A 19,084-nucleotide genomic window follows, 5' to 3' on the forward strand; every position below is an offset into this window, starting at 1 on the left:
TAGGTTTAAAAGTTAAATTTTAAGGTGAAGTCACGATTTTTTTTCGTTCAAAATTTTTGAGGAAATAGCCTAAAATGTTACAAAAAGACTCACGAAAAATGCATGATGGTACGTCTCTCCTAAAAAAATACAAAAATCATTTACTAAAACTGTTTTTTTGAATAGTTGTCTAAACGTCAAAATTTTCAAAAACCGATAGTGGGAATCGATTCTTCAGACAATTTTACATAAAAGTCTCCATATTGACCATTATCCTAAGTCCAACCCTTGCGAAATTACAGCGGTTTTAAAAATAAAAATGTTGAAAAAACAGCTTTTTTGGTGGTTTTTGGTATTTTCTATATGACAGACTTGATTTTTCAGTCTCGAAAATATTTTTACCGGAAAGCTCGTCCAATTTCCCATAAGTTTGCCTTTGACAGCTTTTCTATTGGATTTATGGGCTTACAGATATAAGCTTAATTACATTGCTCATAACTGAAAACAGAATATTTTTTTCAGTGTGGTAGAAATCTGGATAGTAAATCATCTTACGTAAATATTAAAACGAGTCAAATTGAAAAGCTGTCAGAGGGAAACTTATGGGAAATTGGACGAGCTTTCTGGTAAAAATATTTTCGAGACTGAAAAATCAAGTCTGTCATATAGAAAATGCCAAAAACCACCAAAAAGCAGTTTTTTCAACATTTTCATTTCTAAAACCGCTGTAACTTCGCTAGGGTTGGACTTAGGACAATGGTCAATATGGAGACTTTTATGTAAAATTGTCTGAAGAATCGATTCCCACTATCGGTTTTTGAAAATTTTGACGTTTAGACAACTTTTCAAAAAAAAAAAACAGTTTTAGTAAATGATTTTTGTATTTTTTTAGGAGAGACATACCATCCTGCATTCTTCATGAGTCTTTTTGTAACATTTTAGGCTATTTCCTCAAAAATTCTGAACGAAAAAAAATCGTGACATCAACTTCAAATTTAACCTTAAAACTTAAAAATTTAAAAATCTCATAGAATTGGCGTGCATTTTTCTTTCAGTGTATTTTTTTCAAAAAGCTCGTCTAATTTCCTACAAGTTTGTCTTTGACCACTTTTTGATACGATGCAACGGCTCCGAGATACAGCAATATTTAAATTACAAAATACAAAAATATTGAAAACTCTTACGCCCTTCTCAACTGTCATTTTCGAGTACAATTCGCTCCATATACACAAAAATGTCTTATATAGGCCTAGGATAACATGTCTACAAAGTTTCATTGAAATCAGAGAGGGTCGGGTACAAAAGTACCAGAAAAATTCCTGATTTGAGATGGAATTGCTCATTAGTAAAAAGGTTTTTTTTATCATTCCAGCTCAAATGGTTTTTTTTCTAATATGGTATTAGATCATCGTTCGTTCAACTAGCGATGTCAATATCATGATTCGAATTGATAAAACTTCAACAGCAGATAAACAATGTTTTTCCCAAGGTGATCATATCGGCTTCCGAAAAGTGGTCCCATAACTTTATTTATGACCACCAAGATAAGAGATTACCGAAACAAAGAGTTCATAGCTATTCTACCACCTGCAATCGTCGCAGTTGTCCAGTACCTTAGTCAAAATGAAGACGGTAACTTTGCTCCTGGCGTTAACCTGCGTGGCCTTGGCCGCCCCTGGCCAACATCCGGAATCGCGCATCGTCGGCGGAATCAACGCCCTGCCGAACGAATTTCCCTCGATAGTGTCGGTCCGGCGGGTCATCCTAACCGTCACGACCCACGTGTGCGGTGGATCCATTCTGAACAACTTCTGGATCATGACGGCGGCCCAATGCATTACGCAATCCCCCGCCGGAGCCAACTTTGTCATCTGGGCTGGATCGCACAATCTCAACCTAAATGAAGACACGCGCCAGGTCATAAGCGTTCAGCGCAGCGTGGTCCATCCGGACTACCTGGGCGGAGTCAACCCGAGCGATATCGCGGTAATGCGGCTGCAGAATCCGCTGACCTTCACGCCGGCTATTCAACCGGTCAACCTTCCCGAAGACAACGTTGAGCCACGTCTGGGAGCGGCAACCCTCGCCGGATGGGGCAGCATTTCCGGTGCGAATAACGTTTCCCCCACCGTGCTGCAGAAGGCCGTCGTTCCCATTCTCGACTTTGACACGTGCGAGGAGGCCAACGGCGGTCCCGGAGCGTCTCCGTTCGGGCCGACCAACATCTGCACTGGCCCGCTGACGGGAGGTATCTCCGCCTGTTTCGGCGACGGCGGTGGTCCGCTGTACATCATTGAGAACGGCGTTCAAACGCAGGTCGGAATTTCGTCGTGGATTTGGACGCCCTGCGGGTCGTTTGGAAGACCGTCGGTCTACGTTGGCATCTCGCACTATCTGGCCTGGGTGAGGGAGCAGTTGGCTAGTTGAGGCGATTTTTAAAAGTAAAATAGTTGTTTCTGATGCATTTAAAATTTAACAAAAGCAAAAAACAAGTATGTTTTAATAAAGTTTTTACTACTTAAAAAAGGATAACTTAATAAGTTGCTTGATTCCTCGTATTTAAAGCTTCAACATGACGAATTCGAACATTTCCTAACCTATTCAACTTCAAATATTACGATCAGTTCCTTACTGAACTCGGTTGTAAACGACCGTTGATTCAATGATTGGTGAAATTAGTGGTGGGTCTGGAGCAGGCTTATGTCAAAACCCTCTATCTTATCAAAAATGATTATCTACTGTAATGTAATCTCATATCGATAAGTCCTTTTCATAGCTCTACTGATCAGTTGGCACGCGATCAAATAAAACTAAACTCCTTTTAATTAATTAACATTCTACAGCAGTTGTTCGGTAACTGGGCGTTGTTTAACTGGGCGGCTTTTTAAATGGGCGCTCGATAACACCAGAGTAACTTTTATTCTTATATTTCATCTGGAAAATATTATGCATCGGTGGTCCCCTCGTTATTTTTTGTTCAGCCCAGCTAACGAGCAGCATTCGATGACTGGGCTACGTTCTCAGCCCAGTTACCGAACAACTACTGTATTACAAAAAAATAATAATTCAAAATTGGAACAAATGTGAGTTTTCATCCATTTATACCCCTCCCAAAATGAAAACTAAAAAATATATCCGACTGACTATCTGTCGAAATTTTTTAAACCAAGATGGCGGCCAAAATGGCGGTGTTATTTAACAGGCAATCAACCTCTCAAATTTGACTAAAATGATGTAGCAAAATTTGGACTTCGGTTAATAGAAACACGAACAAATTTTTTTTTTGTATTTTGTATTTTTTTACTTTTAACATCAAATTTGATTATTGCGACCCCATTTTAGTCAAATTTGAGTGGTTGATTGCCTATTAAATTACCCAAGGCACTTTCTCAATATTTCATCACCGCCATTTTGGCCACCATCTTGGATTAAAAAATTATACATAATTTTGAGTAGTTTAGGGGTTATAAAGAAGCTGTAAGCATCAAAAATCAGACAACGAAAACAATGTTTTTTTCGTGTTTCGCAAAACACGAAATTTCGAAATTTCGCTTATTCGAAGTTTTGATTATCCGAAGTGTAACTTTTCAAAGGCCAAGGGGTTAGTAAGATGGGGTTGAGGTCAGGATTCACTATGGTAGGTGATGCGACCATGAGCAATGTGTTATCGGTTGAAATTTTAAAAATCATGGGCTGCGGAAAGATACAACGTTGTTTATTTAAACAAGTTTTTTAATCGAACCCGTGCCAACCGAGCAGTAGTGCTATGGGAAGGGCGTAAATTATTGATAACGCTAGCTTATATAAAAAATACTATAGAAAGGACGGTTGTCTCTTTGATAAATTGGTTAGCTTGATTTATTAATATCAAAACTGGAATACAATATTGATTTTAGCAAATTTGGAAACAATGAAAATGAAAAGGAACAAACATAAGACGCGTATGTGATAAAATAATATGTTATTTTGTAACAAAACTATTTCGTCGAATTCGACCGAAGGTGTGCCCTCCGAAGGAAGGACTGATATTGTCATTGCTGGCGAGAAAACGGACGGCCAAAGAACACGATTGATCCTGCGAAGCAACTGCGCGGCCCACTATCGGCTTCGCGAACAGCGACACAAAAGAAATGAAAATAAACATGAAAAATCAAGACTTCACGTCGTCTTCAACCACGCGTCTCCACTTCTCGCACATAACTGATAAAAATCAATTTCAATTAGCACAAATGCATAATAAAACTTGAGTACCAATAAGCATCGTAACAAATTTTGTTTTAAATGAAAAATATTTTTTACCTTTAAAAATTAGGCAGCAGAAATGACAAAATAAATTCAAGAAATTTAAATTTAGGCTTTTATAATACGTGTATAGAATCTGTCTATCTGGTATTATTAAACGAATTCCCAGATATATTCATTTTTTAAAGAGTGATAACTGTGGTCGTGTTTCAAGCTTTTTGGGATGTTGACAGTCAATTTCTCAATAAAATGTTTAAGACACCGTTTTTCAATATGAACCAGTTAAATTTATTGCATGAAACTAAATGTATCTTAAACGCTTAGTCGATGTTTGAATCGATCCATTGACGGTACGCTCCAACACCAACGTAGACCGACGGGCGGCCAACGGAACCGCACGGCATCCATCCCCAGGACACGATACCGACCTGGGTCTGCACTCCGTTTTCAATGACGTACAGCGGGCCGCCAGAATCTCCAGAGCAAGCGGACACTCCTCCGGTCAGCGGGCCAGTGCAAACGTTGGTCTCTCCCAGCGGGGAGTTTCCGGGGCCGCCATTGGCCTGCTCGCAGGTTGCATAGTCGATGATGGGCTTGATGACCTTCTGCAGGATGGCCGGCATGCTCGGGATGTTGGTGGACGAGGTGCTTCCCCATCCGGCAAGGGTGGCTGGTCCAGGCTGGGGGTTGTATCCCACAGGTGCCAGAGCGGCAGGCTGGACATAGGTGTTGAACACGAAAGCGCTAACCAGGTGCATAACGGCAACATCACTCGGGTTCACACCACCCAGGTATTCCGGATGGACAACGTGGCTATCGATGTTGATGGCCTGGCGGGTAGGCTCGTTGGCGGTGATCTGGTGAGAACCAGCGAACGCAACAAAACGGGCAGTGGCAGGCGATTCCGTAATGCAGTGAGCAGCCGTCAAGATCCAGCGCGGGGTGATGATGGATCCGCCGCAGATGTGGCTTGACGTGGTCAGGATGATACGCTGCAGGGACACGATGCTCGGGAACTCGTGCGGAAGGGCATTGATGCCACCGACCACGCGGCCTCCCTTGGCCAGCTCAATGTAGTCCTTGCCTGTAAAAACGCAAATCTTCGTAAATCACCCAACAGCCACGTGGCCACTTGAAGTACCCACCAGGAGCAGCCGCCGCCGCAGCGACCAGGAACAACAATCCGAAAAGTTTCATGTTTGCAGATCAACTGTAATCGCAGCCTTGGACGCAACGACCATTTATAGGTCCTGTAGGGTTGTAATCGAATTTTGGGTATTTTCGACCGTCCGGTGTTATCGTTTCGGACAATTAGTTGATTAGGCTCGCCATCCGATAATCGGCCGCGGGCCGAGTTTTTGGGCTAGGTTTTATTTACGGAGTTTCCTACTGTTTGGCTACCGCACGCTTATCAAGGTTTGACGTCGTAGAACATTAGATAAGCGATCGGGGGAAAGTTGCATGTCACGGGAAAGACCCAGAAGCTCGTTACAGGTGTTGTCTTTCATTCATGAAAATTGTGCATATAAAATAATTGATTGTTTGTATTTGATTTCACAAAAATTTTACTTCGCATTACACTGACCTTCACAAAATGACAAAAATTTCTGTGCTGGTCGATTTTTTTTACAGAAGCCTAGTTGTACCTAAATGTATACCTAGTTCAGCCCGGTCTAAATATTTTTGAAAAATTCAAAGTGCACATGTTTCTGGGGACCCCAAAGTTCGTGCTTCCTCTCGAGTTAAGCCTGCGCAGAAATGTTGTTGGTAGGTGTTATCAAATTACAAAAAAAAAAATGTTTTTTTGTCCAAGTTGTTATCGACAAGTTTTAAAGTAACCCCAAAAATGATAAAAAAAACTTATCTAGAAAAAAATATAAACAACAACAAAAAACATCAAATTTCTTGTTTAATACATGATTACATCTAGGTTTTCGACAAAAAAAAAAACAGCCGGGAGTGCAAGATTTTTTTTGTGTTTGCTGATTTTCTGAGCTGAAAATATTTTGCTATGATTTTTTGCTTGAAAAAAAAAATGTGAATTATTTTGACCAAAAAAACTCCCATGCCAAATTTGAGCCAAATCGGAGCACTTTTAATCTGGATGCTGCTGGTTTGACGTGGAATCGCTGAAGTGTTTCAAGTTTGTGGGTTGTCTATTTAAAACGTGGTTCAAATGTTACTCTTCTCCGTCCATTGCAGGGCTGAATGCGATGTATTGAGCTTGAAACCCGTTCGATAGGACAAAAACTTGAGCATCCCAAATGGTTTTATTATTAATTTTTTAGTCTGTTACAACATGTTTTTTTACTGTGTGGATGATTTAATTCTGATCGAGTTTTAATATAAGTCAATCGAATTCTGCATACTCAAAGGCGAATAAATACAAAAGAGACAAGAGACAAATAGCCTGATTCAACATTAAAATGTAGTACTTTTTTCACTTCCCTTCGCTAGGAACCCAGTCAGTTGAATTCGAATTCTGAAACGAAATCTAATTAGATTCCGTTTCATAATTCGAATTGAAATGACTGGGGTGACGGTGATTTTAGCGGATTGCCATGTGATGTGATGATTGTCTAAGTCCAAGTTGCCTAGGAATCGATAATTGCGAATAGAACCAATCACCACCATGACAGCCGACCGCTCTCATCTCCACTGCGCACCAGCGACAAGAAAAATGATTTGGAAAACGGGAAGTGTCGATGCTTCACTTTTTTTAAGAGGACAAGCGAAAATCTCCACGGTGTCCCCAAGTAATTTTGCGCTTGGAGTTGGTCGGTTTTTGCGAAGGTAATAGTTCTTGGATACGCTCTAAGCAAGCATTGCGACCATTGGCATAGAAAGTTTAAGGGTTGTAGTTTTGTTCTCAAGTCAAGCAATCGGATGCTGCCTGTCGAGACAAATCCCGTTTAATTAGTCTGGCTTTTAAGTATTATTCTCAAGGAAAACATCTAATGTTGCTGTCAAGAAAATTTCCGTTTAGTTTCTAAATTATAATTTTACAGTTCAAGCCTAGACAGCCGGCTGTGGAAAGCTTGAACTAACCGAAAGAGCATTTACCAAGTACAAAACATAAACTACACAGCAAAAAATCCGATGGTAAAATCGCATGCAAAAGCATGCACATCACCTTTGTCAAAATAAACACTTAATATTACACACTACATGTACAATTTTTGCAAACACAATAAAAAAGTTGTGGCGCCTTAGCCCAATCGGCCATCAGACCGATGAAAAACTGTAAGGATAAACGCATACTGATGGGCTACATATTTCAGTGTGTAAAATCACATAAAATTGCATAAAATAATGCAATATTTATTTTACACCCAGGCCTTTTACACGCAGCTGGATTACTACTTTTTTAGCTGTGTAATAACTAAACGCGCCCGTTGTCAATATGACTTTTCCGTTCTCTTTCTCTCTAAAGAACCTTATGTAGAGATTCTACTTTCTTTGGCGAATATAGAATAAATGCAAGAACGGCTTCGCACCTTCCACAGAACTAACTAAAGCTTTAAAATGTAGTACTTTTTTAAATACTAAGTATTTTTCCTGTCTGCCGTTTTTGGGTAAATTTTGATAAGGTTTAAATTATAAAAGATTCAAAACTATGAAATGCGTACACCGATTCACACGTTTAATGCTTATTAGTTTTTGGCAAAGCGCTGTTTTTTCAAACTTTATGTAGTCCTAATTTGCTTCAAAAGTCGATTTAAGCGGTTTAAACTTCTGCTGGTGACGAATATAATCTTGGAGATATTTTCGTGGTTATCTTTACTGCCTCGTGATAACAAAATTTAATTAACAAGTTTAACTGAATGATTCACGATTATATACGTGGATTAAAGTGTTTAATTTGTTTACATTTTGTATGTATACATTGTACAGTCAAATTTTTCGATACGGATGAAAACATAAAACATAGAGTGTGACTTACTAAGGTTAAGGGAATACCTCTTTACGTTAATAACTTGTTGTTGTGGTCTTGCCACTATCAAAATGAAATTGTTCAAATGTGCACAACCACATCGTTATAGAAACTATGTTTCAATTTTTTACACATTTTATTTATTTCGATGTTTCTGAAAGTAATACATTAGTTCGTGCTTTTCAACTCTTCCGGATTTGGGTTGATGACCGCGTTGATCCACGCGATGTGGGCCGACGCTCGCACGGTCACCGAGGGAAGTCCCGGAATTGCGCAGATGGGAGGACTCCAACCAAGGATACCGACCAGCTCGTGTCGACCGTCGATAACTTGCGCAACCGGACCGCCAGCATCGCCGGAGCAAGGTCCAATTCCACCGGTTACCGGTCCCAGACACACGTGCAGCGGGGTGATTGGGGTCATTTGCGGATCTTCCGGATCAGCCATCAGAGCCTGACAAGCAGGGTTGGGGAAGACGGCAACTCGGGCTTGCTGGAGAAGCACCGGAGTGCTTGGCAGCAGACCGACCGAGGTCGATCCCCAACCGGCAAATCGTACGATGCCACTGTGGATGGTGTCCGGCGCCGGCAGGTTGATGGGCTGGATGAACGCTGTGAAACCGAACGGAGACGTCAGACGAATCACGGCAATGTTGAACGGACTCAACGACTGATCGTAAGAGGGATGAATCACAAAATTGAGCACGTTGATCGTCTGCTCGGTGATCTCGAACTGGTTCAGGGACAGCTTTCCGGCCTGGACGCGATACCGGCTGTTCAAATTGTTGGCGAAACACTCGGCAGCGGACAGCACGTGGAAGTCGTTGATGATGGTTCCACCGCAGACATGGTTTGCTCGCAACAGCAAGAACCGCTGGACGGACACGATGTACGGGTACTCGGCGGCAAGCGCATCGGTTCCTCCGGCCACGCGGGATCCTCTGTCAACTGAAGGAGTAAAAGTTTTTAAAAGGTCCTGCACTTCAAAAGTGAATCATCTTACCCGTAGTAGAGGCCAGTACGGCGCCTAAACACAGACACAAAATTGCTCCCTTCAGCATGTTGTCCATCGAGTTGGCTAAATCAAACTGGGCACTAATCCGTCTAGGTCGCGACGGTGAACCAAGATATACCGCCCGGTTTATGACTTATCTTATCGACTCCGCCGCCGACGACGATTATTCATCCTTCGAGGTGAGAAATCCGATTATGCAGTGTCTTTAGATAACATTCGAGCACACGGGGGTTCGTGAAACGATTTAACCATTGTTTTTTTTTTTTCAATTTTCCCTTCCCCAAATTAATGAGCGAAATATTTGTGTGGTTTCAGGGTGTTTCGTTATCAACCATGAACGGGATGACGAGAGTTTATTTCAGATTCGGAACGATAACGGAAAGAATCCACTCAATGTGGGCGGAAACGAGTGTGTGCATCGAGGGGCCACTTCCGCACGGCGTGACCGTCCACGCTGGGATGGCCAGCAGGTTGAAGGGATGCAGCTCGGTGCCGATTATGACGGGACCGCCGGAGTCGCCTACGCAGGTCCCGGCGGCACCCGTTGGTCCTGCGACGTCGGTGCAGATTGTGTCGCTGGTGAGGTAGGTGGCTAGGGTGGCACCCAACCGCCGGATGCAGGCTTTCATCGAGAGAATCGGGACGGTGGCTGCCTGTGGGAAATGCAAAATAAAAAAAATAGCAAAATTTCACATTCATACGTTTATTGACTAACAAAAATAAATTACACATTTAGATTTTTTTTATCGAATTCGGTAAAGTTTACCGAATTTTCAACTGCTTAACAGTTTGGTACACTGAAAACTACCGAATTTGGTAAAAACTTACCGAAATTCGGTAATGAAGTTCATTATTGTTCCTCGTAAACCGATTTTCGGTAAAAATTGTTCACTTTGACAGATGGTTTACCGATCTAAACTTTACCAATTTTTAACTACCGAATTCGGTAAAAAAATCTAAGTGTGTAGTTATTTTTTTTAAATCGATAAACTTAACTGCTTGTTGAAAGACCAACTTTTTTCGCTTCTGTTAAAAATAGTAGTGAGTCGAACATTTATCCAGCGAGGTTCTCGGGTTGGAATAAAATGCGAAGAGTTGAAATGAGTTTAATACCACATTTTAAGCAATTCAGGAACCACCGTGTTATTTGCCGTCAAGATAAGTGTCAAACTGCAAAAAAAAAGCATTGACTTTCGATACAAGTGCTGAAAAGTTGAACATTTCAACACTTAAATGGATACTGAAAGGTTCTTCAAAACTGTTAGTTTGGCAATGTTAAATAGTTCCGTTCGAGAATGACAAGCAAAAGTAAGTAAATTGTAAGTCACAACGGAATTGCAAAAAAGAATTTTCAGTACTGACAACTTTAGAAAATTTTGCATTTTTCTCGGGATTTCTAAATTTGCTTTTTTTTTTGTTTTGGACGTACGAATTTATAAAAGAATTAAAAAAATTCCCAGATTTTCTATTGCCGTAACCCGTTATTAGTATGTAAAATGTAGAGAAAGCATGATTTCCATCTATTGGAAAAAAAACCTAAAACTCAATCGAAACTTAAACGTTTTTCTATTGAAAAAAACAATAAGCTGTAAAAACGAAAATAAATTATAGAAATTTTCTGATCTTATCGTTAACAGATATGTTTATAGAATTTGCCTATTAAGAAAATCGCATAAAATAGGAGGCTTTTTCATCGAAAAAAAAAACATATAAAAAATACCGACGATTTGATAAATAAATTTTGGTACTCAAATTTTGATGTTCAATTTACAAAAGAAAAAAAAATCTAGATTGAAACTAGAATTTCCAGATATTTATTTGTTTAAGATTAATAACTGTTGGATTAACTAGATTTTTATGAAAATCTATAAATTTGAGAACAACATTTTCTTATTTTTTTTTCATTTCCTTTGCATGCAAAAAAAAAAATGTTGGATGATGATAAATGATTTTGAAGGCAATTTTTAAAAATAAAGGTTAAATTTAATGATGACTTAATGACACTGTTTTTTTTTGTTTTCATGAATCAAAATAAGATTTCAAATAAAAGATTTTTTTTATTAATTTTTGTTAGTTTTTTAATTATATTTTTCATGTAATTGTTAGTATTTTTCATTTTCAAATTTATTTAGAAATGTTGTTTAATGGTTAATTTTGACCTTTATTGAATTTTTTTTTCAATTATTTTTGTGATACTTTTTAAGGGACTTAGAACCCGAGCAGACGGGAATAACGTGGGAATAACATTTTTGGGTATTTGAAAATACTAGGCCAATAACATTTTATGTTATTTATAACAGGATTTGTTATTCGCCGTTATGAATTTTTTGTTATTGGATTGTTATTGTAATAACAGAATAATAACATTTTGAGTTATTCTTCGAACAAATCTTTGTTATTATTTTTTGTTATTTTAACAACTAATCCGATCATCCCAATAACAGTTGGAGGTATTCGTCCATAACAAAAAATGTTATTCCAAAGTTGTTTTGGCTTTCAACCAATATCAGACCAATAACAAATTTTGTTATGATAACATAAACTGTTATTAAACTCTTATGCAGAAAATGATTTTGCAAGAATATTCCATAACACTTTTTGTTATTTTAACAGTATTTGTTATTGAAATGGCATGAATTTTGTTATTACCGTCTGCCCGGGAAAGAACATCTTTTGCGCTAGAGTATATCGACGCTGTCGTGCTATCATGTCGCACCCGCCATATTGACGTTCCGAGAAAAACACGTTTTAATGTTTGACCTTGAATAAACAAAAACGAAAGCACGCAATGTAAACAATAACAAACACGTTTTGTTTGGCTGACCATTCTGTGCATTGTCCCGAAGTTTGGTTGAATTTGGTTGCTGGAGTCCCGAGTTATAATTACAAATGTTTACGGTAGTCTAACTTGTACGTGCGTCAAACGCATCCTGACCTGAAATCCCTTTGGCCAATTGTCGCACTTACACCAATTTTCAGAGAGTGACAAGATAGCACGACAAGATTGAAACTTCTTTCATATGAAAAGTGACAAAAATCCGCGGAGCTTTTTTGGTTTTCATTGAATATCTCAGGATTGAAATCGAATTTTGGGGATCTGTGAAGGTCAAAAGGTGAGGCATTGTGAGCTGCACAAAATGGCGTTCTTAACTCAATTTGTCCCAAATTGCACGTACGACAAGTTAGCACGACGGCGACGATATGATGTTGAAAAATTTGGTATCGAGATCATGACTTTTTGAATAAAAATGTGAATTTTAGAAAAAAAACAGCGATGAAAAATTTTTGGATGCTAAATCAAATTTGAGATTGGAATTGAAATTTTTGATAAAATACACCGTTTTCAAGTTTCAGGAATTTGAGAGATTTTTTTTTCAAAATAGTTCAGTTTTTTCTGCAATTGAAATATACCTTATGAAGCAAAAGCTCCCTAAAAAAAAAAAAAATCATTTGAAAGGCTGAAAAAAAAATTGTTTTATTTGTTGGTCGAATTACTGGTTGCCGATATGCCTTTTAAGATTTTTTTTTTGCTATATATTTCTCAACATGCGATACCTCGGAAACTATTACTTTAAATTTAAACGCATTTCAAAATAAATGTAACTTTTGTAATTTTTTGCAATCACTCGCAACTCACATCACAAAAACTAAATCATCTTTTTCTCGAATTTAGGTTTTCGCTACTATGCAAAAAAAAAACAAAAAAAATAAACTAGATTTGGCAAAAAAGTCCAATTTTCAATTAAAGGGAGATGACGGAAATTCGATTTTTTTTTGATTCCCAATTGATGCTTTGAAATCTAAACTCAGTAAAGGCAGCTGGAGCATTACAAAACAACACGGATTAAGTTAGAATTCACTTAGCTATGCAAAAAACAGCATTGCTCGAATCCTCAAAAGACAATCCGGGCTTTGTCCATTTGCTGCGAGTATGCCTACCTCTAATCCATTAGGCTGCCAACCGTCCTTTCCGTACGAGGAAACGCCATAGCCAACGATGGTGGCCACACTGGTAGGCAGGATTCGTTGATCAAAAATCGGTATCGGTTGCACGTTTCCGGTGAACACCAACGGCTTCTTCAGCAGTATCTTTTGGAATCAAAAACAAACAGAAAAAAATCCACAAAAAACTCGCATCACTGAACCGAAATCTATCGACATTGACCACCACCCACCCGTTGATCATCTTACCAGTGCCAAATCGCTTCCCCGCTGTCCGTCAACGTACTCCGGACTTGGCTCAATCCCGGCGACGGTTCTGGCCTGTCGAACACCACAAACAATCAGCAAGCTCTCCTTGGGCAGGGGCGGGGCGACGCAGTGAGCGGAAGTAAGCAGCCAATTTTCGTTCACAATCGTACTGCCGCACAGATGCGTCCACGAGCTCCAGGACCCGGCCGGTTGCCGCTGGCGGACGGAGCAGATGAACGGAAGCTCCCCGATGGCTACGCCGGTTCCGCCGACGACGCGTGGTCTGCCAGGGGAAGTTGACTCCGCCACTATTGGCGCAATTGGTGGGAAAAGTTGAAGGAGTAGGAAAAAAAATAGTGGTTTGGAATAGGGTTGCCGACAGACATGCATTGGCACAGCGCGCTGCTAGCACGCGTGCTATTTTAGCGAATTGCACTGCGCTTTCAGTCAACTTTGTAAATAAATGAAAATTTTCAATCATTTTTTTTTTGATTTTCTTGTTGCTATTTTTCCGTATTCCATAAAGTTTTGATCAAAATAGTTAAATGTTATGTCGTATTACTCGTATTCAAACAGCCCCGCAACATCGGATAATCGAAGCTTGACAAAAAACTTTTTTCATTATTTCGTTATTTATTTATTTTTACATTTTTACAACACCAATTTAGTTAAAATTTAACAGTAGATTGCTTATTAAATTAAAAAGGCATTTTTTTTTTTTAAATATTTCATCAACGTTATTTATTCGTCATTTTGAAATTATAAATCCTGGATAGCTTTAGCTTTGTTTTGGTGTCAAACTTAAGCACGACAATAAAAAATAAGACGACGAAAACAGTTTTTTTTTGTGATTCGATTATCCAAAGTGAAATTTTTACTTTACGTCGTATAATCGAGTCTGGACTTTTAGTTCGATGTTGTGGAAAAATAATTAATTTTTCGATTTTTTTTATATGGTGCCTATGGGTATCCAGTTCTGAAAATATATTTTTTGCAATTCCGTCGTGAAACTACTTACTTTTCCTGTCATTCTTAAACGACGAAATAGCCTACTTTTCTGTAGCAAAAATAACAGAATCGAATAGCAACACTTTTCAAAATAAATGCTGAAAAGTTCTACTTTTCAGCACTGAAATGGGTGCTGAAAAGTTGAACTTTTCAGCACTTGTTTCGAAAAGTAACACTTTTCAACATTTTTTTGATTAAAACGATTTATTGACAAAATACATGAAAATTTAACTTAAAATTTCACTCCAATGGGTGTTTTTCGGAATTGCAAAAAATGTTGTATGGAACTCGTTGCAAAACTTGTTTTTTTCAGCACTCTTTGTTTTTATCCAACTCGGTGAACCTCGTTGGATAAATGTACGACTCGTGCTGAAAAAATCCTCTTTTTGCAACTTGTTGCATAAACTACTATTTTGCAATTCCGTCGTGAAACTACTTACTTTTCCTGTCATTCTTGAACGACGAAATAGCCTACTTTTCTGTACCAAAAATAACAGAATCGAATAGCAACACTTTTCAAAACAAATGCTGAAAAGTTCTACTTTTCAGCACTGAAATGGAGCATGAGCATGAGCATGAGCATGGTTGACTGCCAATGAGCTGCTACTCCGTTATTGACGGATCAGCTGAAGTTAAACAATGAATCAAAAATGATCAGTGGGAGCCAACCATCCGTTCACTGTTTAACCTCTGAAGACCCCTACTTTATGAGTCAATACCGGCGCCCTCCCAAGAAGCCTGCAGTTCAACGAAAGGGAGGAATGTTAGTCCGATAGTTGAAGTTGCAGACTCATCAAGCACACAGTTTTTCGCTATATACTTGTTGATACCGCTTGAGACCGTTGAATCCACAGCATCTCCTTCAAGCATGATTATTATTTTTTTGGGTTAGTAGGATAAGGTATTGGCTTTTCGATGCCTCCCGAGCTACGATGCTATGGGGAGGACTTTCATAACAAACCCGTCGGCGAGCCTTCCGAGCAACGATGCTATGGGAAGGTCTTTCTGGTTAACAAACAAAGTCACTCACACACAATTATTTCACTCCACTATTAATTAATCCAAAATGTCAGTGCGTCTTTCGATCATTATATAGAAATGGCTTTTTCACCATAAAAAATAAAACCTTATTCGTAAAAATATACACAATTCACCCGACGCCGTGCCTTCCGATCAACGATGATATAGGAAGGGCTTTGAAAACCACAAAACAATTAATTAAGATCACAAAAAAAAAATCACAAAAAACACCAATTACTCAACGAAACTTACGCTCAAGACACAAACTATTCAGTAAGTCATGCTTTTATTCGATTACCACAATCACTCACCCCATACGAATAGCGACACAAAAGCACACCGAAAAATTAACCTGAATAATCACGACTTCGCGACCCCACTTCCAGCGCACCAATGATGCTATTATTCGATTACCACAATCACTCACCCCACTTCGCGTCCACACTTCCAGCGCACCAATGATGCTTTTATTCGATTACCACAATCACTCACCCCATACGAATAGCGACACAAAAGCACACCAAAAAATTAACCTGAATAATCACGACTTCGCGTCCCCACTTCCAGCGCACCAATCTCTACTTATCAGCACTGAAATGGATGCTGAAAAGTTGAACTTTTCAGCACTTGTTTGGAAAAGTTGTACTTTTCTACATTTTTTTTAATTAAACGATTCATTGACTCAATGCATGGACATTTGTCCTATAATTCTGTTCAAAGGGTGTTTTTCGGAATTGTAAAAAAACGTTGTATGGACCTCGATGCAAAAGTTGATTTTTTCATCACTCGTCGTATTTATCCAACTCGGTGAACCTCGTTGGATAAATGTACGACTCGTGCTGAAAAAATCCTCTTTTTGCAACTTGTTGCATAAACTACTATTTTTAAAACTGAGAAAAACATTGAAGATAGATCTTTTTTTGCTGACTTGATGTTTGTTAAGTGTCACTCAAACTGTTAATTTTCAAATGTCGATATTTCTGAAACTGATGTTCCGATTTTCAATGTGAATAAATCAATTTTTCTGATCCACTTAAAAAAATATTTTGATTTTTTTAAAATCAAGACTAATTTTTCAAAAGGGTCAAAATACAATTAAATAGCCTTTTGGAAAGTTAGTTTTGAAACCGATGCACTTTATAAATGTTTAAAGTACTTTTCAATTGCAAATTCGCTTTTAATCATAAAATTATGAGATTTTTTTTACATTAAATTCGATTTAAAAAACAGCGCTATTTTTTTTTTAATTGATTTGGCGGCAAATATTCCATTTTTATATGGACAGTTACCAAAATTGTATGGAGACTTTAAGGAAATTGTATAGAGGCTATTGTATGGTTTGCTGCCAAAATTTTATGGAGACTTGAATGGACAAACCAATGATGCGTTATATTAAATATATCTTTTTGGAATGATGGACATAATTCCATAATTTAAAAATATTTTTTTGACTGGAAAATTTTACAAATGTTTAATTTTTTATCAATGTAATAAATAGGACCATGCACAGCATTATGCATTAGTTTTAGAGATATTAGTACTAAAAAATGAAATTCTATTTAAATGAGACTTAAAAAACGTAAATTTTCTTTTTCTTTTATTCGCTGTATTTCAGCAACCAGATGTCCAAATTTCGGAGTCTCTTAGGCAATTTAAAAAAAAGAAAAAATGAAATTAAATTTTAAGATGCTATATTTTGAAAACATTGCACTTTATCAAAAAATCTTTACAGTACTTTTCGGTTGCAAATTTGATTCTACAAAAAAAAAAAAAAAAAAAAAAACAGAGACATTGGCTATCCAGGTTTTTAAGCGAAAATGGCGTTCGAATGGTGAACGCCCGAAATGTCAAAATCACGCAGTAGCACCAACATTAGACAAAAAATGTGGCTGTCATGCCATGGCACACTTTTTTCGCAATGTTGGTACCACTGCGCGATTTTGACAATTCGGGCGTTCACCACTCGAACGCCATTTTCGCTTAAAAAGCTGGATAATCTAATGAAAATTCATCCAAACTTCCAATTATAGTGTTTTGGAATGGGGAAAATGTCAGCTATCCATTGCAATTAATTACATGAAAATTTTCACAAATATACGTATTTTTCCTGTATTTTGAAATGCAATGTTTCTCGAAAAAAATATAGTTTTTGCTATACGGATATGAAATGATCGGATGTTTTTTTCATACATTTCGAAAGTTATAACACTTTTTTAAAATTAATAAAAAAAAAATCACAAAACTACGTATTTTCTGAAAAATACTCAAAATTTCAGTTTTTTATAATATAGATATCAAATAATCGGGATTTTTTCATACATTTCGATAGTAATAATCTTTTTGTGAAATACTCAAAATTTTCACAAAACTACGTATTTGCTGAAAAATACTCGAAATTTCAGATTTTTACAATATGGCTATCAAATGATCAAATGATTTTTGATACATTTCGAAAGCTATAACATAGAAATTTGAAAATAGTTTTGCACAAAATTACTTTATTTCGAAAAAAATACTAAAAGTTCAAATTTGTTATAAATGGGTATCAAATGATCGGGATTTTTTCATACATTTTAAAAGTAATAGCACAACTTTTTGAAAACACTTGAAATTTTCAAAAAGCTAGGTATTTTGAAACAATACTAAAAATTTCACTTTTTACAATCTAAAAATCATGTAATAAAAACTAAAATTTGCAGTATTTTTTCAAAAGTATGTAATTTTGTAAAAAAAATAGTATTTTCAAAAAAAAATCTACCAAAATGTCTGGATAGGGACAGCAGGGTTTAGAGCACTCAAAAGCTTAAAAAATTGGAAATCGATGCACTATTTTTGTTGATCTGTGTCCGAAAACAATAAAAAAATATCCAAATATTGTCCCAATTCGCCCCATGTGTCCCGTTTCGCCCCAGATGACGGTTCTGTCGAAATGTATGAAAAAATACGATCATGTGATACCCATATTGTTAAAAAACTTGAACTTTTTAAAAATGGATGGAAAATACAAAGTCTTGGATTTTTGTAGCATTTTCAAAAAATTGTAAAAGACCGACATTTTGAGTATATTTTATTTTCCTGTGATATTTTTTTAAATGATTGAACTTGTTTGATTTTATGCTTCTTTAAATTGCATTTTATAGTTCATACAACAAATGATTTTTGAAAGTCGTCGAATTCAATATACTCATTCCTAACGGTTCCAAATTTCTACTGAGATTGTTTGCAAGCTCTATAGATATCCGAGTACCTACCATCATCTCCGTCGTCGTCGTTTTCCGCAGCATCCTGTCCAAGGACTCCGGCCTTCGCTACGACAAATACCACGATGAGAAGAACGTAGAAGACTTCCTCCGTTCGACGGCTAACAGAACTGCCAATCATGATGGCGCTCGCGCTTGGAACTGAACTAAACCACTATCGGGCTGTGAATCGGAATCATTTCGAAATATCTTGCGTGCTTTTCTCACTCTCTCTCTCTCTCGACAGCGGTGGTCAGTTGCGATTTGCGAAAATTCCTACAATTCTGGGTGGAACATCATTGTTTAGAAAAGGGCCCATTGAGAGCTTCTGTGATGAGCGAGCAATTTGTGCTGAAAATGGGAGGCCGCTTTAGGTTCTGATTTATTGACCGACAGCTCACAGAAGCATCCGACTGCCCTATGAAACAATCAGCTATCTCCACCACCCCCGCAAAGC

At 37.8% G+C, this 19,084-nt stretch overlaps 4 protein-coding genes across 4 annotated transcripts; 1 reads left to right on the forward strand and 3 right to left on the reverse strand.

The window, feature by feature from the left end:
• Nucleotides 1-1,576: 1,576 nt before the first annotated feature.
• LOC120427818 (trypsin-1-like) lies at nt 1,577-2,511 on the forward strand. Its single transcript, XM_039592742.2, has one exon. It carries the CDS (start codon nt 1,603-1,605, stop codon nt 2,404-2,406), a length of 804 nt encoding a protein of 267 aa, XP_039448676.1. The 5' UTR covers nt 1,577-1,602; the 3' UTR covers nt 2,407-2,511.
• A 1,974-nt stretch (nt 2,512-4,485) lies between these two features.
• Nucleotides 4,486-5,524, reverse strand: LOC120427811 (trypsin-1-like). Its single transcript, XM_039592732.2, has 2 exons — nt 5,367-5,524; nt 4,486-5,305 (listed from the first exon to the last, which is right to left on the reverse strand). Exons 1-2 carry the CDS (start codon nt 5,416-5,418, stop codon nt 4,542-4,544), a joined length of 816 nt encoding a protein of 271 aa, XP_039448666.1. The 5' UTR covers nt 5,419-5,524; the 3' UTR covers nt 4,486-4,541.
• A 2,748-nt stretch (nt 5,525-8,272) lies between these two features.
• Nucleotides 8,273-9,316, reverse strand: LOC120427810 (trypsin-1-like). Its single transcript, XM_039592731.2, has 2 exons — nt 9,158-9,316; nt 8,273-9,102 (listed from the first exon to the last, which is right to left on the reverse strand). The coding sequence occupies exons 1-2, from the start codon at nt 9,222-9,224 to the stop codon at nt 8,324-8,326; spliced, it is 846 nt and encodes a 281-aa protein (XP_039448665.1). The 5' UTR covers nt 9,225-9,316; the 3' UTR covers nt 8,273-8,323.
• A 113-nt stretch (nt 9,317-9,429) lies between these two features.
• LOC120427807 (trypsin-1-like) lies at nt 9,430-18,769 on the reverse strand. The gene is made up of 4 exons (XM_039592728.2): nt 18,640-18,769; nt 13,361-13,668; nt 13,109-13,258; nt 9,430-9,822 (listed from the first exon to the last, which is right to left on the reverse strand). Exons 1-4 carry the CDS (start codon nt 18,767-18,769, stop codon nt 9,523-9,525), a joined length of 888 nt encoding a protein of 295 aa, XP_039448662.1. The 3' UTR covers nt 9,430-9,522.
• Nucleotides 18,770-19,084: the final 315 nt, after the last annotated feature.

Source organism: Culex pipiens, chromosome 2, assembly GCF_016801865.2.
Source record: "Culex pipiens pallens isolate TS chromosome 2, TS_CPP_V2, whole genome shotgun sequence".
Lineage (NCBI taxonomy): Eukaryota > Metazoa > Arthropoda > Insecta > Diptera > Culicidae > Culex > Culex pipiens.